Source organism: Mauremys mutica, chromosome 2 (assembly GCF_020497125.1).
Source record: "Mauremys mutica isolate MM-2020 ecotype Southern chromosome 2, ASM2049712v1, whole genome shotgun sequence".
NCBI classification, from domain to species: Eukaryota; Metazoa; Chordata; order Testudines; family Geoemydidae; genus Mauremys; species Mauremys mutica.
In genome coordinates, this window is record NC_059073.1 from 144,224,591 (window position 1) to 144,249,064 (window position 24,474).

At 47.5% G+C, this 24,474-nt stretch overlaps 1 protein-coding gene across 3 annotated transcripts in view; it reads left to right on the top strand.

Annotated features, from left to right (window-relative positions):
* Positions 1 to 24,474, top strand: part of LOC123362904 (tetraspanin-15-like) — a 321,860-nt gene that overhangs the window by 194,611 nt on the left and 102,775 nt on the right. For all 3 annotated transcript variants that reach the window (XM_045003460.1, XM_045003459.1, XM_045003458.1), the window contains one exon: positions 8,306 to 8,401. In XM_045003460.1, coding sequence (XP_044859395.1) covers positions 8,306 to 8,401 — 96 coding nt within the window. The remainder of the gene's footprint in view (positions 1 to 8,305; positions 8,402 to 24,474) is intronic.

The window sequence follows — 24,474 nt, forward strand, 5'->3', positions numbered from 1 at the left end:
GTGTGACCTTGAGCAAGTCTCTCTGTTCCTCAGTATCTTTGTCAGAAAAATAGGGGTAAATCCTTCCCTACCTCAGAGGTGGGTGGCAAGGATAAATTCATAAATGTTTGTGAGGTACTATGGTGACAGGGTCGTGTACACAACATACGTTACAAAGACTAGTCCCCCAACACCTGGCAGCTTTACAAGCATTCTCAGGGTGTACTTTGCCTTCTTCCGGATGAACACAAGTGGCAAAGACTTGCATCTTTATGCTGCCAGCAAAGACATGCAGCGTGTGCACTTGCGTCTGTTCTAAAAACAGTGTTGATCATCCCATGAAGACATCCAAGGAAGAACTGGACACACAAAACACGCACAGTGAAAGCTGCTCAATATTAAGCCAAAAAATCTGATTTTTTTAATTGAAAAACCTAAAAAAAAATACTTTGGGGATACAAATCAATTTTTTCATTAAAAAAAACCTAACAACATTATTTTGGCCAAAAACATTAATTTTTCCACTTGAGTTTCTTTAAAAAATGGAAAAACATTGATTTTTCATCAAAAAATCTATTAAAATAGTTTTTGGCCAAAAGAATAAATTTTTCATTTAACCTAAAAAAACCCAACACAACTTTTGGCAAAAATGTTGATTTTTCAGCAAACGATTTATTTTAAAAAATTTCTGGCAAGAATTGATTTTGCAATTTAAATTCTTGATAAAAGAATTGGCAAAAAAATTGCATTTTCACTGGAAAAAATCAAATGAAATTTTAAGCCCAAAATATATCTTTTTAAATTGAAAAACCTCAAAAAATATTGAATCATGGCAGAGCTGTCAGCTATGGCAAACCTGTGGCATTATCTTGTTTGTCTTCAAGCTAATGATGGTCATTAAAAAAAATGCCCAGCAGTCTATCTTTAGATCAGAATTAACATTTTAATAAACTTCTGCCTGAGTGATTTCTTAAAAGCCCTTTCAGAATATCCTGCTAATTTTACCATCTCAGCAGGCTGCGTCTTCTCCTATGGGGTCCCTGCGTGTGTCTCCTCTCACACCTTCTTTTTCAAATTCCTCTAGCATTCTTCTTCCCTATTCCCCAGCTCGCCCAACATTTGATTTTCATGTCAGAATTAATTCTGCAAAACAACCCCCCTCCCAAAGCCCCCTCCCTTCATTAATATTTCTGAGTGTTTGTGGCTGGTGGTATCTTGTCAGAAGTCAAATCGCAAACATACTCTGGGAATAGGGCTGCTGTTTAGAATTAGAGGCTTTGCTTTGAGTAAACTAATAAGCTTTCCAAGCTTCTGTAAACTGCTTTTTATATTAAACTACTACTTAATTTGAAGTATCTGATATGTCAAAGTATTCTTGATATGTGCTCTAGGAATTGCAGGATGAGTCCTTGATGGGCTACCTCTGTCTCTCCCTTAATGTAGTTTTGTGAATAATTAAATTACCAAAAAGATAAAGGTTGGTAAGCGGTGTTAATGTTTGTAGAGGGCTTCTTTCCCATTTGTAGCTCCCTCGCTCCATTGAAATGTTCTTTATTTAGCCTGAGCCAATTCCACACGTACACTTGTTCCAGGTTCAAGACCCACACTTCAGTCTGGCATCTGCAGTTTGACTGTGAAACGGGGGAGGGAGGGCACTGGGGAGAGGAGGTGTACAGGCTGTGGACAAAGGGAGCTGTAGCATTTTTCAGGTGGTCGTCCCCCCGCTCAAATAACCCTCTTTCCACCATGCTAAGGCCTCTAAGGCAGTGATTCTCAACCTATTTACCATTGTGGGCCACATCCAGTACTACCTGAATGGCCCTGAGGATGTCACATGGACTACAGCTGTGTGCTGATTGGGCTGCAAGTGGGCCGTGGGTTGAGAACCACTGCTCTAAGGTCACAGCAACTCTAGGGATGTGGGGGAGGGACAGTGTGACATGATACTTCAGGATATACCCCAACATAACTGACGTAAGTGTGTGAGGAGGAGCTTAAAGACACACACAACCCTCCTACTGCTGCAGAAGTTCTGCAAGCTGTTTGTTGTGTTCAACTATAGCAATCAGTTCACATTTTCAAGGCCATTTCTGCTCTCCTCCCTGTCTTGTAAAGTTCCCTGCATGGAACGTGGGATTTTACACAGGGGAGCAGAATTCTACCCTTTCTTTACTAGTGAATAGATGAGCAGGCTTGATTCCATGTCTGTCATCCTCAGCTGGGAACAATTTTCCCCTCCCACCATACTCCACGTAATCAGGATACTCCACTAAGCAATTTGACCACCTGGGGTTGAAAATTGAATATCCAAACCAGAAAGTCGTTCCCTCCCGACGTTCCTTATCACAAAAGAATAAAATCAGCCATGTCATTGCACCCAACTGAAACTCAGATAAAATTTAAAGCAAAGGACCTTTCCTTAAACTTCTTCTTGGAAGAGCATGAAGAGGTTGCTATTCAGTGTGATAAAATGCAGGGACCCTATGTAGGAGTTGGCAGCAAAAGGGTTAGTACAGTCTCTGAGAAGAGATCACAGCTGCGTGCCCTTAATTCAGTGATTGTGAGGGTGGCAGAGACAGGCCAGCTGTGCGGAGTTAATTAATTTATCTCAAGCATTCCAAAGGCTGAGCTGTGAAGAGACAGGACTAGCTCATGGCTAGACAGCACTGGGGGAAGGAACTGGTGAGGAAAGTCTTTTTGCATGTGTCCATTTGTGGTCTCAGATTTTAGCTGCACATAGGGTTGCCAACTTGGTGATATTTAAAAACCGGACGCTTCAGCAGGAGTGTCAGAACCTCCCCTGCCCTGCCCCTTCCTGAGGCCCCACCCCTGTCCCACCTATTTCCCCCTCAAGCCCCACCCCTTTCCCATAGCCCCCGCCTCTTTCTCTGAGGCCCCGCCCCATCCACTCTTCCCCCCCCGCTTTTCATGTGCTTCAGTCAGACACCTGTACTAGATCAGTATCTGTTGCTGTCAACTCTTAAACACAGATCCACACTGCATGAACTAAATAAACTCTTTAAACTATCGGTACTAATATGTCCCATATCCTCTCTCTATACAACTAGCTATTATGTTGCAATACAAGCTCTTATGTGATGCAGTCAGGGAACAAAGTTACTAACAGGATGAAAAATGTTAAGTAGGGAGAGAATTAAATGTGCAAAGGGCTCTATGGAGAGAATACTACAGCCTGGTCTACACTAGGCGTTTAAACCGGTTTTAGGAGCGTAAAACCGATTTAACGCCACAACCGTCCACACTAGGAGGCACCATATATCAATTTTAATGGCTCTTTAAACCGGTTTCTGTACTCCTCCCTAACGAGAGGAGTAACGCTAGTATCGGTATTAACATATCGGATTAGGGTTAGTGTGGACGCTGATCGACGGTATTGGCCTCCGGGAGCTATCCCACAGTGCAGCAGCGACCGCTCTGGACCGCAATCTGAACTCGGATGCAGTGCTCAGGTAGACAGGAAAAGCCCCGCGAACTTTTGAATATTTCCTGTTTGCCCAGCGTGGAGCTCCGATCAGCACGGGTGACGATGCAGTCCGAAATCAAAATAAAAAAAGAGCTCCAGCATGGACCATGCGGATGTGATCGCTGTAAGGGCAGGCAAATCCGTTCTATCAGCGCTCCGTTACAGAAGATGAAATTCAGAATCCTTTTTTAAAAATCTCCAGACAGACGCCATAGCAGGGACTCAGCGCACTGCAGCGTGACAAGCGTAACGGAAAGCCAAAGAATCAAATGGACGCTCATGGACTGGAGGACTGAAGCTATCCCACAGTTCCTGCAGCCTCCGAAAAGTATTTGCATTCTTGGCTGAGCTCCAAATGCTTCTAGGGTCAAACACAGTGTCCGCGGTGGGTCAGGGCATAGCTTGGCAATCTACTCACCCCCCCCCCCACCCACCCCCAGAAGCGAAAGGGAAAACAATCCTCTGACTCTTTTACATGTCACCCTATCTTTACTGAATGCTGCAGATAGACACGATGCTGCAGCCGTCAACACCAACATCCTCACTCCCCCCCTGCCATGGGTGGCTGATGGTACAAAAGGACTGGTAACCGTCCTCGTCATCAGCCTATTGGCACATGGGGCAGTAACCATGCTGACTAGCATCCGTCAGGTCGATCAAGGGCTCCTGGCTCTAATTTTTTCTGGTGGATGGTGGATGGTGCAGTATGGCTGGTAACCATCGTCATCATAGCAACAGGGGGCTGAGCTCCATCAGCCCCCACCCTTCATGTGTAAAGAAAAGATTCAATTGCCCCTAGACTAGCAGAGGGATGCTGGGCTCCTCTCCTCCACACTCCTTACTGTCCTGTCTGGACTATCATAGCAGCTGGAGGTTGCCTTCCACTCATTTCTCACTAACAAGTCACTGTGTCTTATTCCTGCATTCTTTATTACTTCATCACACAAGTGGGGGGACAATGCTACGGTAGCCCAGGAAGGCTGGGGGAAGAATGGAATCAACAGGTGGGGTTGTTGCAGGAGCACCCCCTGTGAATAGCATACAGCTCATAATTTCTGCTGGATCTGACACAGAGCAGCTGTGCTCTCTGGTTTTCTGAAACAGTGGTTCTCTAGTACACTTGCCCAAATTCTAGACAGGACTGATTCTATTTTTAGATACCAAAAAGGAGGGATTGACTCAGGGAGTCATTCCCAATTTTGGCTTTTGCGCCCCTGGCTAAGAGCAGCCAGGGGCACTTATGACAGCAGCAAATGGTACAAAAGGACTGGTAGCCATAATCATCCTCACCAGTTCCAATTTATGGAAGGGTTTGGATGGTGCAGTATGACTGGTAACCATCTCTGCTGTCATGCAAAAGCAAAAGCATGCTTCTGTGTAGCGCTGCTGAATCGCCTCTGTGAGCGGCATCTAGTACACATACGGTGAGAGTCACAACAAAAGGCAAAACAAGCTCCATGATTGCCATGCTATGGCATCTGCCAGGGCAATCCAGGGGAAAAAGGCGCGAAATGCTTGTCTGCCGTTGCTTTCCCAGAGGAAGGAGTGACTAACGACATTTACCCAGAACCACCCGCGACAATGATTTTTGCCCCATCAGGCACTGGGATCTCAACCCGGAAGTTCCAAGGGGCGGGGGAGGCTGCGGGAACTATGGGATAGCTAGGGAATAGCTACCCACAGTGCAACGCTCCAGAATCCGACGCTAGCCTCGGACCGCGGACGCACACCACCGAATTAATGTGTTTAGTGTGGCCGCGCGCACTCGATTTTATAAAATCTGTTTTACAAAACCGGTTTATGCAAATTCGGAATAGTCCCATAGTGTAGACGTACCCTTAGATCTCCGGTGTTAGCAGCAGCATAACATTAGTTCACTAACACCAACACATAAACGTAAAAAGTAAATAAATAAAAACAGAGGAAAGAATCAGATCCAATACAACAAATCATAATTGTAGCCAACAGCCATAAGACTAATCTCATGGTTCGTTGTGCTGCCTAGCCCTGTCTTCAAAGGGCTGAAATACCTATGTATTAATAAATCCCATTTTGGGGAGGGATTTCTCTACAGACACAATCTAAGATGCTGTTGGCTTTCCTGACAGCTATCTACACGCGTCTCGCTGATAATGGCAGGCAGCTGGATAAAGATGCTTTTATTTACGGGAGGTCGTGAGCTTGTGTAGAAAATAAAGGATTTATGTTTGTTTAGAACTAGCTGGTGCCTTTTGTATCAGCTCTGCCTTAGAGATCTTTGTCAGCTTGTTTGTGTGACCCATTCCACATAGCAGAGTCCTGTGTTTCATGACTGTAGTGGGGTGGTTACCCCACTCCTAAAATAAGAAGAGTGAGAACAGCTGGGGGAAGCTGAGTGAGTAGCTGACCACAGGTGTGGCCAGCTCAATCGGGGCCCAGCTGGCCCTGGTAAGGGGGCTGTGGGCCAGAAGCTGGAGGAGTTTCTCTCTAGCGGTGGAGAGAGAAGGACCTAGCTGCCAGGGAGCAGTGTACCAGAGGTAGAGTAGTGCTGGGGAAAGGCAAGAGGAGCTGTGGAGCTCCAGCCTAGTAACTCTCCAGGATGCAGGCCTTGTGCAAGGCCTAAAGAAGGTACTGGGGCTGCAGAGGTGCAGTCCGGAGTTAGGCAGAGGCAGCTGGTCCAACTCTCCCCGTCACACCTTGCCAATGATGAGTGGCCATTACAGACTGCAGTCTGCCCCAGTGAAAGGGGCCTAGATGACGACTGGCAGTAGCCACTGAGGCTAGGTGGGTATATCGGGTTGGGGGTTCCCCTGGGACCTAGAGTAAGGGGTACTGCTTGGCAGAACCCCCAGGTAAAGGGCCATGGGGGTCTGGGAGGGACACGGGGCCTGAGGCAGGCAAGACACTGGCCAACAAAGGGCGCTTTGAAGCTGGAAAAGAGCTAATTCCAATATGACCAGTAGGAGGTGTTGTGCCGGTGAGTCTTCATGCTGCTACAATGACCTTCAAGGGGAAAAATAGTTCATGATAAGTCTTTGACCAGAAGGGTCAGGTTCTACTCTCACTTACTAGAGTTTCCAGCCCTCCAGGATTGTCCTGGAGTTTCCAGGAATTAAAGATTGTCGTGCTGAAACCTCCAGGAATACGTCCAACCAAAACTGGCAACCCTATCCATTACACAGGTGCAGCTTCCATTGAAAACAATAGGCGTGGTAGCTGCTGTGGGAATGGAACAAAGTTCTGTAAATGAGTTGGCCATCACCCGTCGGTCCCCTCGTGGCCTGGGTAATCAAAAAGTTTCCTTCAACAGAGTCGTTTTATCCATTCTTAGGAGGCAACCTGCTCTGGGGTTTGGCTTGTAGCTGCCCTGCTGAGAGCTGACTCCTTTGAAGACTTCCCAGAGTCCGTTCCCCTCAGCAACTACCTCAGAATAAAGAATTGGTAGACAAGGTTTAGGAAAAACTGAGCAGGAATGCACATTTTTGTGACCTGTCTTCTAGGTTAAGTTGGCAGGGTCTGACCATATTTTAATCAGAATACCAAAGTGTGTGACTGCCCTGTCAAGTTTGGATTATTTGGGAAGTCAAGATTAATACTCTCTCTGTGATCCAGAAAGACAGTTGGAATGACATCCAGCAGAATGCCCCCAGCTCAGGGTGAATAAGGACCAATGTGCTGTCCAGTACAGCCCTAGGCATAGGCATGGGCTGGAAGAGAGAGTGGGGATGTCAAGGGCAGGAGGAGAAATGGTTGGTGTGCCTTGGGTTGCAGAGTAGCCCATAGGCAGCTGTTGAATGCTGCTTTAAGTTAGGCACTGCTCTGATTCATGCTGGGAGATATGCTGGCCCCAGGAGTTTGCCCAGAGTTAGTTGGCTCAAGGATACCTTTGGCCAGACATTCTCTGCTGCACCTCCTGAGATGTATGGCACAGAATCTGACAGGGTCTGCTGACCTGAACACAAAATGACTGTCTGTAGACAGCAAAGCCCTTAGGCCTGGTCTGCGATATATGGTTAGGTCAACGTAAGCTGCCTTGCATCGACCTAGCTATGGATGTGTCTTCACTTAAATTTGTCTCTCTATGCCGATTTAGTAACACCACCTCCCCGAGTGGCGTAGAGTAATGGTGGTTGTAATTAGGTCGATGCAGTGTCCGCCTGGACACTGCTTTGCTTATGTCAACTGTTATTGGCTTTCAGGAGCTGTCCCACAATGCCCCACCCAGACAGTACAATTGATACAAGCGCTCCTGGCAAGGGCGTGCATCGCCAACACAAGGAGGCAAGTGTGCACACACAAGCAATTTAATATCTGTGATGGCTCTTGGGTTGACATACTTTTGTAGTGCAGACATGGCTTTAGATATTTAAAGATGCAGTATGCAGCAAATAAAGGCAGAGGTTGCATACAAGAGTGCAACCCTGAAGGTTCAAAAATCAAGAGTCAGACACCCAGAAAGCACCCAGAAATCATAAGTATTTAAAAAAATTAACTTTGGGTTCTTATTTGCCTTCTGCTGTTTCAGGTTTTAGGGATCACATTTTCAAGCTTTTCTTCGTAATCACAAAGACTGGGAATGTGGTTTTGTTTGTTTTTGTTTGTTTTAAATGAAAGTTGAGATTCTCATGTAATCACCTGACTCCAGTAGCTGGAGCTTTAAAAAAACACCAACTATTCTGAGATGCAAAATCACAAGACATGGCAACATTGCAGACTAAACTTTGGACAGTGATCTAGAAAGATGATGGTGGTTTGTAAAAAGGCATCATTTCTGTAGCCTTGTATTTGTCTTCTGTTCTTGGTATTTTTCCAAGCATCTTTTTCACTTTGGTATTGTGCTGTTGCTTCTTTTTGTTTCCCCAGATGAATGCAGTTTTCCATTCCAACATCCAAGAGGGGATTAGGCACTATTATGATGACCTGGATTTCAAGAACATTTTAGATTTTGTACAAGAAAAGGTTAGTTTTGCTGTGGTTTTGCTTTGTTTGTTTGTTTAAGTGTTGGCATGTTATTGTAAAGATTGACTTGACACAATAATTCAGTCGATACTTCCAGAAGAGCCACCTGTGCTTCATTAAATAGCAACCAAATAATCAATAAGGGGAATATTAATTGAAAACAGTTATTGATTTTTCTTTTTCTTTCTGAAAACAATGTCTCAGGAGTAGGTAAGCTGCAATTTCTATGAGTGTGAGAGATATTAACAAATATATTTAAGATAGGTGATAATTTCCTTCCTATCTGGAATTCATTTCCATTTCAAGGAATGTTGTATTCAGTTTTCCTTAAAAATGCATCCGTCGATCAATCAATTATTTTTGGTTCTGCAATGATCCAGACGAACCCGACAGGTGCTTTACAGTTGCAAATCACTCTGCTACTGAGGCTAAACATTCTTTCTGGTTAGTCTCGTGTGCTTACCATGAAGAATCTCACACAGTTAATTTATGCACTCGCAATATATAATAGTTTGTGTGCGCCCACTCCAGGAGAGAGCCCCTTTGTGCCTTGAAAGAAGTTACTTTTTATCTTCACGTTTTCATGGATAATCTCTGTTAACTACTCAGTATTGTCATTTTTATCACCTGAAATATTTTTTACATTAATACAAGCTCTGATGCTAAGTTGTTTGGTTTTTTTGCTAAACTTCATGACTATTGAAGCCGAGCCTCAGAAATACAATACTTGATAATCCGCTTTAAGGCTGGGGTTTACAAAGGAGCCTAACTCTTCTTCTTCGAGTGATTGCTCCTATGCATTCCAGTTAGGTGTGCGCGCCGCGCGTGCACAGCTCTTCGGAACATTTTTACCCTAGCAACTCCGGCCGGCCGGCTGGGCGCCCCCTGGAGTGGCGCCGCTATAGCGCTGGATATATACCCCAGCCGGCCCGTCCGCTCCTCAGTTCCTTCTTCCCGCCCGTGACGGCAGTTGGAACAGTGGAGTGCTCCTTTGACCTCCACATCCCTAGCTTCTCTCTGTTTCTCATTGTGTAGTTAGTGTATATAGTCAGTTTAAATAGTTAGTAAAGTTAGTAATTAGGTAGATTAAGGGGAATTAGGGGGGCTTAGCCCCTCTTCTCCCGACCGGTGCGGGCTTATGCCCAAGACACCGGGATTTAAGCCCTGTGCGGCTTGCCAGCGGCACATGCCGATTGGGGACCCTCATGACTCCTGCCTGCGTTGTTTAGGAGAGGCCCATCGCGCAGATAAGTGCCCGGTTTGCAGATCGTTCAAGCCTAGAACGAAAAAGGAGCGGGACATTAGGTTGAAGCAGCTCCTAATGGAGTCGGCGCTTACCCCTGCGGTGCCGACACCAGCAGCTCCGCAGTCGTCTTCGGCACGGAGCGCACCAGCAGTTCCCGACCGGTCCGGCACTGAGACTGTAAAAAAGAAGCAGCCAGCACCGAGGCCTCGGCACCGTTCCCTCTCGCCATCGGGGAAACGAAAGCCGCAGCAGAAGCCTATCAAGGCACCTGCATCGGGACCGCTCACCCAGCCACCGCCGGCACCAGCTGTGGTAGTGCACAGACTGTGCACGGTTCCGTCGACTCCAGCGCCGCAAGGGCCGTTGAGTCCGGTACCGCCCTGCTCCCCGGTGCCAACCGCGGTCGAGCTGCCTCTCCCGTCGACGCCCGAGACTTTCTCGACGGCGAGAGAGCTCATCGAGCTCACAGAGGCACCGAGCCTCCGGCCCCCGGCACCGCCGGTGCGGGCTGTACAGTCAGTGGGAAAGCCGGCTATGATGAGGCCACCTTCCCCTGACAGACGGGATAGACTGCGTTCCAGGTCCCGATCCCGGAGACGGTCGCCGTCACGCCGATCCAGATCCCGGCACCGATCACCATCTCGGTACCGCTCCCTGTCTCGGCGCCGGTCGCAGTCCCGGTACCGCTCTGCATCGCGGTACCGGTCGCACTCCCGGAGACGTTCCCGGTCCCGGTCTCCAGACCATCGGTACCGAAGGCGGTCCGGTTCCTGGTACCATTCCTGGCACCGCGACTCGCGAAGCCGCTCTCACCGTCATCGGTCGAGATCGCGGTCGACCTCCCGGCACCAGCACGGTCGATGGTCCCGCTCTCGCTCCCGGCACCGCGAAGACCGGCACCGATCCCCGGCACCGTTCAGGGACAAACCGGCGGCATCGACGGCGCAGTCCTTGAGCGCCTCGCCAACCCTCGGTCGCCTCTCAGGCGGACAGCGGTGGGGATCTCCGGGCCGACCCCCAAGGGCAAGACCATGGTCCGCAGCAGTGGGGCTTCTGGACCCCCTGGGCCTACCACGAGGCTCAAGGGCTCCCCCCCCCCCGTGCCCCAGGGGCTCCGAATGCAGGGTGCCAGAAGCAACACTCAGCAGGCCTCCTCCATCATCACAGGGTGAGGCCCCACCGCCACCTGTAGCGGCAGAGCATCCTGTGGCCGAGGCAGTTTCCCACTCCCTGGAAGAACCACCTCCAGAGGACGTGGTCCAGGGTTTGTCCTCGTCTTCCTCGCCGGACGAGGCGGTGGCGGGGGCATCTGCAGTGGACCCCCCTCCGATTGACTTGCAGGCCCACCAGGACCTTCTTTGCCGGGTGGCGCAGGCTATTGACCTCCCCGTGGCGGAGGTTGCTGAGGATGACGACCCGGTGAGCAGGGTGCTTGGAGCTGAGGCCCCGATGCGGGTGGCCCTGCCCTTTATCCGCACCATCCAAAAGATTGCCACTACCATCTGGCAGTCACCGGCGTCCGTCCCTCCCACCGCTCGCGGAGTGCAACACAAGTACTCGGTCCCTCCCAGCGGATACGAGTACCTATATACGCACCCGACTCCAGACTCCCTCGTGGTGCAGTCCGTAAATGACAGGGAGAGGCATGGGCAACCCGCTCCAGCGCCAAAATCTAAAGACGCTCAGCGCATGGATCTGTTGGGCCGGAAGGTCTATTCGGCAGGTGGTCTCCAGCTCCGGATTGCCAACCAACTGGCGCTCCATGGGCGCTATACCTATGACATTTTGGTGTCCGTGTCCAAGTTCTCGGAGCTGGTCCCAACAGCCTCCCGACAGGAGTTCTTGGCCCTCCTTGAAGAGGGCAAGAAAGCCTCCCGGTCCTCCATCCAGGCCGCTCTGGACTCGGCGGACTCAGGGGCCAGAACTCTGGCCTCGGGAGTGACCATGAGACGCATCTCCTGGTTGCAGTCCTCCACCTTGCCGCCCGAGGTGCAGTACACCCTGCAAGACCTCCCCTTTGACACTCAGGGTCTCTTTTCTGAGAAAACGGACTCAAGGATTCAGACCCTCAAAGATGGTCGAATCGCCATCCGCACCCTGGGTATGCACACACCGGCTACCCAGCAGAGGTCGTTCCGGCAACAGCCATACCGACCATTTACTCAGGCCAGGTCACGGCTTTATAATAGTCGCAGAGGCAGCCTAAACCGACGTAGACCGTCAAGCAACAGGCGTAACCAGGCCCAGGTGCCCTCGAAGGCCCCTCAAGGGCCTAAGCAGACATTTTGATGGGACGCCCGAGGACGGCCCATCAGACTCTTTACCGGATCCTTCCCCGTTATTTTGCAACCGCCTTTCCCACTTCCTCTTGGCGTGGTCCCAAATAACATAGGACAACTGGGTACTTCGTACAGTCCAGTATGGTTACCGCCTTCAGTTTGTTTCGCCCCCTCCCTCCCACCCACCTTCCCCGTCCCTCTTCAGGGACCCCTCTCACGAGCAATTCCTCTTACAAGAGGTCGAGGCTCTGTTGAGCTTGGGTGCCATAGAGGAGGTGCCGAACGTCATGCGAGGCAGGGGATTTTATTCCCGATATTTTCTCATCCCCAAGGCGAAAGGAGGTCTCCGACCTATACTAGACCTCCGGGAGCTCAACAGGTACCTGCTCAAGCTCAAGTTTCGCATGGTCACCCTGGGGACCATCATTCCCTCCCTGGATCCGGGAGACTGGTTTGCCGCCCTCGATATGAAGGACGCGTACTTCCATATCGCGATTTACCCTCCCCATCAGCGCTACCTGCGGTTCGTAGTCAACGAAGCGCACTACCAGTTTACGGTACTACCCTTCGGCCTTTCCACCACGCCGAGGGTCTTCACCAAGTGCATGGCAGTGGTTGCCGCCGCCCTCCGCCGTCGTCGCATGCACGTCTACCCGTATCTCGACGATTGGCTGGTTCGCGGGCCATCCCGACAGCTAGTGGCAGGTCAAATGGCCGAGATTCTAGCCCTGTTTCAATACCTGGGCCTTCTCATAAACGCCGAGAAGTCCTCTTTAACTCCATCACAAAGGGTGGAGTTCATCGGAGCGGTCCTGGACTCCAGTTTGGCCAGGGCCTGCCTCCCTCGACCTCGGCACCAGACGATGGTCTCCATCATCCGGGACCTGCAGGCCTTTCCCACGACAACGGTTCGGTCCTGCCTACGCCTCCTGGGCCACATGGCGTCCTGCACGTTCGTGACCATGTATGCAAGGCTGCGCCTTCGCCCATTTCAAACTTGGCTGGCGTCGGTGTACCGTCCGCACCGAGAATCTCTGGACATGGTAGTCACGGTCACGAAGCCAATCCTCGGTTCGCTCAGCTGGTGGCTGGACCCAGAGGTCGTGTGTGCAGGAGTCCCGTTCCGCCCTCCTCGCCCATCCATCACCCTGACCACGGATGCCTCGGCGTTGGGATGGGAGGCTCACCTTGGCGACCTACACACCCAAGGTCTCTGGTCGCCCCGAGAGCTCTCCCTCCATATCAACGTCAGGGAGCTGCGAGCGATCCGCTTGGCGTGTCACACCTTCCGCGCCCATCTGCAAGGGCGCTGTGTGGCGGTGTTCACAGACAACATGACGGCAATGTTCTATGTCAACAAGCAAGGCGGAGCCCGCTCCTCCCTGCTTTGCACGGAAGCGATGCTCCGGTGGGACTTCTGTGTAACCCACTCAATTCACCTGGCAGCGTCCTTTCTTCCAGGAGTGCAGAACACACTGGCCGACCATCTCAGCAGGTCGTTCCTCGCCCACGAGTGGTCCCTTCGTCCAGATGTGGCGCTCACAATTTTCCGAAGGTGGGGGTCTCCCCAGATAGACCTGTTTGCCTCCAAGGAGAACAGGAAGTGCCACCGGTTTTGTTCATACCAGGGTCGCTCCCGAGGCTCACTGTCAGACGCATTCCTCTGCTCCTGGACGGATCACCTCCTCTACGCCTTCCCTCCGTTCCCACTCATACACCGGGTGCTACTCAAGCTTCAGAGGGACAGGGCCCGCCTCATTCTCGTCGCTCCGGCCTGGCCACGACAGCACTGGTACACTCTGCTGCTCGAGCTCTCCGTTCGGGATCCCATTCCCCTTCCGTTATGGCCAGACCTCATCACCCAGGACTTTGGCAGACTCCGCCACCTGGACCTACAGTCCCTCCATCTTACAGCTTGGTACCTGCATGGTTGACCCACGCGGAGCGGGACTGTTCGGCGGCGGTGCAGCAAGTCCTGATGGAAAGCAGGAAGCCTTCCACTCGCTCAACCTACCTCGCGAAATGGAAGCGTTTCGCGCTCTGGTGCGATCACAGAGGCCTTAATCCCTTCCTGGTCCCTATCCCTACGATCCTGGACTACCTCTGGTCCCTTAAGGAACAAGGACTCGCGGTCTCCTCCTTGAAGGTACACCTGGCAGCCGTGTCCGCCTTTCGTCCATCCATAGGAGGTCGGTCCATCTTTTCCAACCAGATGGTTTCCCGCTTCCTTAAGGGCCTGGACCACTTGTACCCGCCGATACGACGTCCTACCCCGTCCTGGGATTTGAACCTAGTTCTGGCCAAGCTTATGGGAGCACCCTTCGAGCCCCTGGCCACGTGCTCCCTGCTCTATCTCTCGTGGAAAACGGCCTTTCTCGTCGCTATAAAGTCAGCAAGACGAGTTTCCGAGCTCCGTGCCCTAACGGTTGGTCCACCGTATACCGTCTTCCACGGAGACATGGTGCAGCTTCGACCACACCCGCCCTTCCTCCCTAAGGTGGTGTCGGCCTTCCACCTCAACCAGGACATTTTCCTTCTGGTCTTCTTCCCGAAGCCGCACGCCTCACCTCGTGAGCAACAGCTTCACACCCTGGACGTCCGCAGGGCCCTCGCTTTTTATATAGAGCAGACGAAGCCCTTCCGGCGTTCAACCCAGCTGTTTGTAGCGGTTGCTGATCGCATGAAGGGCGAGCCGGTCTCCTCCCAAAGGATTTCCTCCTGGGTGACTGCATGTATCCGGACATGCTACGAGCTTGCTCGCATGCCAGCACGCCGCCTCACCGCTCACTCTACAAGAGCGCAAGCCTCGTCTGCCGCCTTCCTGGCCCATGTCCCTATCCAGGACATCTGTAGAGCGGCCACCTGGTCTTCTGTCCACACCTTCACTTCCCACTACGCGTTGGTGCAACAATGTAGAGACGATGCAGCCTTCGGCTCAGCAGTCTTACACTCTGCCACGTCTCACTCTGACCCCACCCCCTAGGAAAGGCTTGGGAATCACCTAACTGGAATGCATAGGAGCAATCACTCGAAGAAGAAGAGACGGTTACTCACCGTTGTAACTGTTGTTCTTCGAGATGTGTTGCTCCTATCCATTCCAGACCCGCCCTCCTTCCCCACTGTCGGAGTAGCCGGCAAGAAGGAACTGAGGAGCGGACGGGCCGGCTGGGGTATATATCCAGCGCTATAGCGGCGCCACTCCAGGGGGCGCCCAGCCGGCCCGCCAGAGTTGCTAGGGTAAAAATGTTCCGAAGAGCCATGCACGCGCGGCGCGCACACCTAACTGGAATGGATAGGAGCAAAACATCTCGAAGAACAACAGTTACAACGGTGAGTAACCGTCTCTTCATATGTACAAGCCCTTAGGGGCCCTACTACTGTTGAAATTCAATAGTAGCTATGTAAGTAAAATGTTCAAAAATACCTAAGTGACATAGGAATCCAAGTCCCTTAAGTTCATTTGAAAAATCTCATCCTACTTTTTTGTTAATTATCAAATAGTAATGACAGGAAGAAAGCACACCCCATCTCTCAGAGGAGGCAGTATGGCATATATGTTAGAGCAGTGGGGTGGGATTCAGGAGAGCTGGGTTCTATTTCCAGCTCTGCTATTGGCCTGTTGGGCAACCTTGGAGAAGTCACTTCCCCTCACTGTGCCTCAGTTTCCCCATCTGTAAAATAGGGATAATGATGCTTACCTCCCTTTGTAAAGTATTTGTAAAGCCCTGTCTCGGTTCCAATTCAGGTAATTATTTTCTGTTTTCCCTGACTACCCTGCAATCTTATTTGGCCAAAGCATTCACTTTCTGTCCTGAATTTCTGTATAGCATTGCTGTAGGATCCATTTAATTCATAAGTAGGTGAGGTGATTATTAGGGATCGCTCTGAATGAAAGTAGAAGAATACCAGGCACTGTATTGTTTGCAGGGTATTTTATGCAGTTAAGGTACCATGGCTGCTGTTAAAGAGCCAGCATCTACCCACAGTTTCCATACAATGCAGTGTTTTACTGTACATAGAATAGGAAGAATTACAGGAATTCTGATACTTCCATGGGTAAATATTGATTTTTAAATGGAGACCTGTAATTGACAGGTATATTAAGTATCTGCTAGCTGCAAACATGATACTTTCCTAGCAAGAGTTCAGAGGGAGTCACAAGAGCGTATATGACTAGTCACTGCTCAATCTACACTCCTCCATCTCTGTGTATCCTGTTAGCAGAGGTGATCTGGCTTATTAGCAGCATGATTTAAAAAAAAAAAGTCATGTGGTTTGCTGGCAGCAAACATATTGTAGGGAGAGTTTTTCAAAGGCTCTCCTCTCTCTCACTGGGAGTGAATGGCTCATGTTTTAGAAGTGGCCATGGTTTGAATGCCGCCCTGTTGACTGAACGTCATTTCCATTTGATACCATTTGCCAGGATTTGGGAATGGGCAACAAGGGATGGATCGCTTGATGATTACCTATTCTGTTCATTCCCTCTGGGGCACCTGGCACTGGCCACTGTTGGAAGACTGCACTAGATGGACCTTTGGTCTGACCCAGTATGGCGATTCTTATATTATTATGATATCCCTTAGGTTGTTTGTATGAAATGCATTGATGGCATTGTAGTTCCTACTGGATAGGTATTTATATCCTAAAACCTGCCTTCATTATTGCCTTTGCTGGGATTCTCAGCACAGAAGTCAAGAAAGGAACGAGGCATGGAGCGTGAACAACCTCCTTACGTGCGTGAGCACCAGTTGAAGCACCAGTTGTGCAACTACTAGTGAATTGATTAGAGAGAGGCTTCCACAGCATCTGCTGACCTGAGATGTGTGTATTTTTTTTACAGGTATCTGTGTGGCACCCATCACTAGAGTAGCTGCTGTCGTATACATGGACTTGTATAGAAATACCAAGTAATTCCTGTGTGCAGGGAGCTAATAACCTACAGAGTTAATGTATATGTGTATCAGCCTTATGAGATTTCTCTCACCAGTTACCCACAGCAAGAGGGTTTTTGATCAGTGATTAGATTATTAATAGTTCTATTATCATCCTCACGAGAAGGGGAAAGTGGGGGTGATGCAGACTTTGTGTCTGAGCTGGTACATTTTCATAGCTATTTGACAATGTTGCTGGGTCCTGTGTTTCTTTAAAAATAGCAAGATCTAATATCTCCGGGTAGGTCTTTTATAAACACTAGCTTGAGATGCACAACAGAGAACATGGAAGCTTCAAAATCATGTCATTCTGCCTCACTTCCTGACTACAGGCTCTGCTCACATAGGCTCATGGGAAACATGGTGTGGCTGTTGGGGATGTAAGGAAGGATAACAGCCAGAGAACTCAAGAGTCCCTGGTTCCTGTCACAAAACGGAACAGTGTTCTCTTTTTATAGTCTTGCTTGCTCTGGTAAAGGCATAACAGAGTATGGATATTCATGAAGTCCTGTATCAGGGGTAGCCTTGTTAGTCTGTATCCACAAAAATCAACAAGGAGTCCAGTGGCATCTTAAAGACTAACGGATTTATTTGGGCATAAGCTTTCATGGGTAAAAAACCCACTTCTTCAGATCTGCATCAGTAAATTGACTGTAGCATAGTTTCCCTTTAAAGGGCACCCGATCAAGCATTATTGCATTTATTTCTGGTATCATCGGATGGAAGTGTGGGAGCAATAGAAGTTAAAATATTAGCATAATAAATATTGCAACCCACAAGCTTGGGGGAGCTGTTCCACATCCTGATTTTGTAGATAGATACATCCTTGAATGAAACCTTGAATCATGAGTCAGACCCTTGAAAGCTGAGAAGGGTACTGTGTTTCTTGTTCATATGTCAAGCCTCTTTTCAACCAGAAATCAGCAGAGTTTAATCTTCCAACATTTCTATAGTTCTTTCCCTTATGGAATTTAGCAGATGATAACCCTTTTGCTGGCTAGTCAATCCATCTCATAGAACTTAACAGAGACTGATGTGGGTTGCCAGAGGTTCAAAATCCCTAGAGATTAGATTTCATTCTTTTAGGCTTCAAAGTAACTTTGTTTTAAAACCATAATGCATTTCTACAGAATTCTATTGGCTTTGCCTAGGATCTTCAAAGGGAGGGAGATAGGCATCCCATTCCCCTTGAAAGTCAATATGAGCTGCAGATCTTTGCCTTCCATCAGCCTATTCATTTCTATAGGATTTTTCTATAGGAGTTTCCTCATTGTGTAAGAAAAATCATTCTGTTGCACTGACAAGGCCTGCTGCCTCAGCTACTAACTGGTGCAAAACAAATCTGCCAAGGGTTAAACTCATTTTGTGTTGACTGTAGCCTGCCACCCATGCAGTAGCAGCCTGCAGAATTGCATAGGACCCTAAGAATTACCATATTGGATTGGACTAGTCCCACAGCCAGATGGTTCAAAGGTATAGGAATACCTTGGGCTAGGACTATTCCTCTTTCAAGCTTAGAAAATAAACTGGCTGAGTTAGAAGGGATTTGTAATAACTTTTAACATGAAATTGTGCCTGAGTGGACAATCTTAAAGATACCTAAACCACTGATTAGCTGTTAAAATCAAAAGCCTTGCAATTTCACTCTCAATTTGAAGTCAACAGTAATACAGTATTTCACATTTGAATAGCCCCTTTAATTTTAAAATGTCAAAGCACTTTACAAATAATGCATCTAGCTCCTCAGACCTGAGAGAGAGTAAGTGTTATCTTTATTTCACCATTTGTGAAACTGAGGTACAGAAAAGGAGGGAGTAAATTTCCCTTAGAGAATCTGTGGCAGAGCTAGGAACAGAATCCAGGAACTGGACTCCAGTTCTTTACCTTGACTAAGATAATTTTTCTTCCATGGAAAAGTAAGCCAATCCCTCTTATTACTGAAAGAACAAAGTGTAAAGAACAAAATTCTTGCTATAACAAATTTATGTGTTATACATGCTTGGAAATAGCTTCAAAGCTGCTATTTACTATTGCTAAAGCTTGGCAGTTTTTGCAAGTCATACCACTATTCAGAACTCATTCAGTTGCCTTAACTGAGGAAATAATAAATAAACTAGATTTAATATGTTGTCAAAGCTAATAAATAATGCAAGTAATAATGCAAAGGAGTTTGGTTAGGACTCAATAAATCATTTGGATTAGTTTCCCTTACACCATATGAAGTAGTAGCTGGAACATTGTTAATACTGGCCTCATAACAACTGTTGATTTTTATCTACCTATCGAATAGACTTCACTGCGTGGGTGTCAGCACCATGATGAATTTTTGAAGGGTGCAAAATCTCAGCAACTGAATTGTCAAAGGCAAGGGTCAGCAGGTGCAATCTGTGTCTTGTAAAAATCTTTTTTCTATGACTTCATGCACTACCCTTGCAATCTGCTCAACCCAAAGTACTCTGCATTTCAATAACACCAAGGATCTCAAAGCACTTTACAAATGTCAATTAAAACTTTGTCTACATACACTTGAACCAGATAGTTAATTGGTTTAATTGAATTGGGTTAAACTGGCATCGCTTAACTGGTGCAAGCAGGGGCGGCTCTACGTTTTTGGCCGCCCCAAGCAGTCATGCGCGGGAGGCGCCCCGGAGCCGCGGGAGCAGCGGACCTCCCGCGGGCATGACTGCGGAGGGTCCGCTGGTCGCGCGGCTCGGCTGGACCTCCCGCAGCTGTGGGCGGTTCGCTGGTCCGGCGGCTCCGGTTGAGCTGCCGCAGGCATGCCTGCAGGAGGTCCAGCCGAGCCGCGGGATGAGCGCCCCCTCCGCAGTCATGCCTGCGGCAGGTCCGGTCCTCCCGGGGCTCCGGTGGACCTCCCGCAGGCATGACTGCGGCAGGTCCGCCGGCCCAGCCTGCCGCCCCCCCCGGCGGCAGGGAACGCCCCCTACATTTTGCCGCCCTAGGCACCAGCTTGTTTTGCTGGTGCCTAGAGCCGCCCCTGGGTGCAAGTATGTTTATATATACTCTGAGGGTACGTCTCCACTGCAAAAAAACCCTTTGCAGCAAGTCTCAGAGCCTGGGTCAGCTGAAATCTTGCCAGGTTTCAGTGCCTAGGCTCCAACCTGAGCCCAGATGTCTACAGTCCTGTTTTTAGCCATGAATCATGAGCCTGAGTCAGTTGATCCGGGCTCTGAGATTCACTGCCGTGGGTCTTCTTTTGCCCTTAGGCTTGGTCTACCCTATGAGGTATTGCCAGCACAGCTGTGTTGACTAGGAGTGTGGGGGGAAAATCACACTCCCTAGCTGACATAGTTATGCCAGCAACCTTCCACCCAACCCCGGTGTAGACACAAGTATACTGACAAAAGAGTGCTTTTGTCAGTGTAGCTGAGGTTGTTCAGGGAGGTAGTGTAGCTATGACAGCAAAAGAACTTGTTATGCTGACATGCTGCATCTCCACTAAGGGTCTTTGCCATCCTAGCCATACCAGCAAAGGTTCTGTAGTGTAGATAAGCCCTTACTTCAGTTTATCTTTAACATATTCCTAATCAATTTAATGTAAACTGAAATAAGAGTGTCTACACACACTTGCACTGGTTTAACTAAACTGGATTAAAATAAAGTTAAACTGGTACAACTCTGCTTGTGCACCTACCCTAAGCCTCCTAACTCCCCTGTAAGATAGGTATTAATATACCTATTTTATAAATGGGTAGACTGAGGGCCAGAGAGCTAACAGTTTTTTCACAAGATCATATAGCACGTCTCTCAGTGGCACAGCCAGGAATCAAACTCCTAGGTCCTGATTTAAAGCCTCCTCCCCAAACCACCTACGATGGGAGATTTTCAAAAGTGCTTAAGGCCATGTCTTCACTACAAGCTAGGGGTGTGCTTCCTCTGTTCATATACACATGCCTATTTGTACTCAGCACAGCTAAACTGTATCTCGACTGACAATACCTGTGCTACTCTGTGCGGCTACATGGCTATTTATACTCATACTAGCTAGATGAGAGCTAGTGCAAGTATGTGTACGTGAGCCGGGGAATCGCACCCCTCGCCTGTAGTGTAGACCTAGACTGAGTGACTTGGACCACTGGAAGTCAGTCTCTTAGGCATACTAGAGCCATTTCCTCCCCCTGCTTTGTGGTTCTTTTCTGAAAAATAGTTCATTAAAAACAAATGGAAAAATGTGTAAAACAGTTAACTGCTTAGCTCAGATTTATTATTTGCACATACAAGAAATTTTTTTGTGTCCCGTTCTTTAGATTGAAAATTCAGGCCCACTGCTTGCCTATAAATGGGCATTTCTCTTGCAAACATGTTCTTCCTTTTTAGTCTCTCTCAGAAAAAGATGAAAGTTTTCTTTCACCAATCTTGCTCATTATCCCATGAGTCTGTCACTGGGATGTGTGTTTTTGTTTTAACAAACACACGCTAACAACCATCTAGAAGACAGAATTGTAATACCACTATCAGATTTCTTATATCCACAGTACCTTGCCTGTCATCAACATGGATCATTTTTGATAATGTGACCCCTAAGGCCACATCTGTTGGGTTCCATCAAAGTATAGCAAGAAAGAAAACATGAAAACTAGCTCTTATGCTTCCTTCAGATCTAAAACCACATTTAAGTGTGTGGTGTCTTGTGAGAAGCAAATATTGGCACAGTAAATAGCTAGGAATATATCTAACTTCCCAGGGAAGAACACCCTCCAAGATCCTGACCAACACTTTGAAGGAGCTAGAAAATGCAGCCATGAAGAGTCCACACCAGATTTTCTTCCAACTTTCGCCTTCGTGTAAGACTTTTGGCACTGTAGCAATATAATCTCTTCCAGCAGAGCGGGCATGCACAAGAAAGCTTAATTTGGGACTGTGCACTAGAAAGGGACATTTCAAGTTGCTGAGCGCCAAGTAATTTTATCTCCAAAAAATGTACCCCCCAAAAAATCTAGAGAAACAAGAAATGACAGGGGGCCAGTTCTTAGCAATTGTCTCTCTCAGTGCCAATTCCAGGATGTGACTTTCACTGTCAGTCACATGCAGTTCTGTCCCTGCTTTAGGGCACCCAACAGTTAAGCAGAGCAATCACAGTGATTAATTATGACTAAATGAAAAGGGGTAGGGGAGTAAAAGCAAAATGAAACAAGACACAAACAGTGGCGACTTCAGTTCTAATCACTTCCGGACGCCCCTCTGTGGAAGCTTTTAACAGAGATTAAACCTTAAAAGTGGGGTCTACCCTAGAGGGGACACATCTCTAAGTAAACTACAACCAGAGTATCATTCCCCAAAATTAGAAGTGAGTCCTTCCTGTAGCCCAGTGGGCTAGCTTACCTCTATTCTAGTCACTGCTTTGCATTATATTCTGCTTTATTTTATTCAGCAGTAATGCAAGGAACCTACAGGCCTGTATCCCGTAAGACATTGGCTTCAGCAGCTAGCTTCATGCTTGAGGCCTACGAACTTTGGCATAGATAAACTTAGGTAACCCATAAGTTTTGGGGAACTGGAAGTCAAATGTAAGGGGGAATTTTGTCCATAATGACATCAGCCAACCACCGAAACAAGAGCTACCACCAGCTTCTGGAAGATGGTGAGACTACAGGATATACATCTACGTTACTGAGTTAGAGTGTTTGTGACTTTGCTAAATGGATTCATAAATTATTTATTTGGGAATATAGACGACTTCCTATAGCGTGAGTGTTGCAGCTGGGCACATTGGGCTCCCCAACTATATAATAATTTTAATAGTACTGGGCCTGATCTTGGGACAAGGACCTGTCAATCTTCAAACCGATAACTGGGAATTCTTATTCATCATCTATAGACCAGGCTACATTTTGCAACATATCATAGATAAATGATACAGTTTATAGATTGGGGGAAAAGGACTTTCATTTAAAGGTTGGTGAGTGCTGTTCAGTTTATCATGGATAACATAAAGAGTTTATAAATAGGCAATGTGAGTAATCTTAACTAAATTCTATGAAATCAAAGCAAGTGTTGAAATCAGTTACTTAAAATGCGCCATTCAAGGAGATGGCTTGAGGCAGAGAAATTTAATGAATATTAAGAATTTAAAATCTGAATTATATCCCACTGTTTCTCTCTATTTACCAAGATTCGTTTATGTATCCTCACTTGAAATACATGGTCTAAGTACACTGGTGTTTCACAGTAGAAGCTGTTAGTACCTTCAGTTACAATAGCATGTATCTGCTCCATTCCTGAACTGGAACAAGAGCTGACCAGGATTTTTATGTCGACCCAGAGCATGGAGACCTGGCACAACTAACAAAGTGAGTTACACTTTGTAGAATGACTTAGTAAATCGGACCCCATGAACGGGGTACGTGTCTTGAACTAGCCTCAGTCTGGGTAGTTGAGTGAAAGAATCTGAGGGGCTGTGTGCAGTGTACCTGCAGGGCCACAAGGGGGCATGCTTGAGGGCAGAGCCCTATGGCAATCATCAAAGCTGTTATTGTCCTTTCTTCACACCAAACCTTGGAGCCGTGATTCTTGTCTTTTTTTTGCACTCAGTTGCTTAGGCATTGCCAGATACCTAATTAATACAAATATCCTATACTCCAGTGGCTTCTTCTATTAGTAACCAATTCCGGCATCAAATGACCTTGTTGTGTCACATATAACCATCTCACTATTTACATAACATGTATCTGGAAGTTTTTGTACGCAGGTTTGCATTTAGATAAAATATTTGCAAACATGCATCTCAAAAGAGGCTTATGCCATCTTTAAGCATTAAGGGATTGTAAGGTTTTTACAAGGTTTTTTTAAGAGGAAACATGAGTTTTAGAGCTTATCTACATAATCCCACAGTGTGATCTATGTGGGTGTGAACTGTAGAACGCTCTAATGCATTGCGTTCTAACTGCCCCAGGTAGCCCCTGCTGGCACAAACTAAAAGGGACTGAGGACATATTAATGTAGTCCTACGTCAACACAACCTGAGCAGTTCGAGCAACATATTAATGCTCTACAATTCACACCCCCCATAGACCACACTGCAGCATCTTGTAGACAAGCCCTTAGTCATAACCAAAACATTTCCCAACTACACACGTTTTCTGTGAAGGTAAATGAATGAATAAGACTTGAAAGTGTCTCTAAAAGAAATGATCTTCAGTATTTCTGGAATTCTTTGTGTGGGTTTGAAACTGAGGTTTTTCTCTGTGAAGCTGTGGGGGCGTGAAAAAGCCCACGTTTACTGCTCTTGATAACAGATCTCTCCACGTTATTTCTCTCTAAAATATCCTGAATAGAACATCCTTGCATTTTTACAAAGTCTTGTACTCGAGAAGAGAGCTCATCTCTATACCAGTCTTGTATCTCATACCAGCAGGATGTACCTAGGTTTTTGATCAGAAGATCTCGTTGATCTGCTGGCTCTTTTGATCAAAACAGTCCTTTTATTTAAGATCTGCTATTTGCAGTACACTTACAACTAACCATTAAAGACTTCTATCAAATATCTATACAAAGCAAGAATCACAATAACACTTTTTATACAACTTTCAAAACAGAATATAAAAAAATAGTGTTAAAACAAAATGGACATTATAAACTGGATTTCAGAGTCTGTGTAAA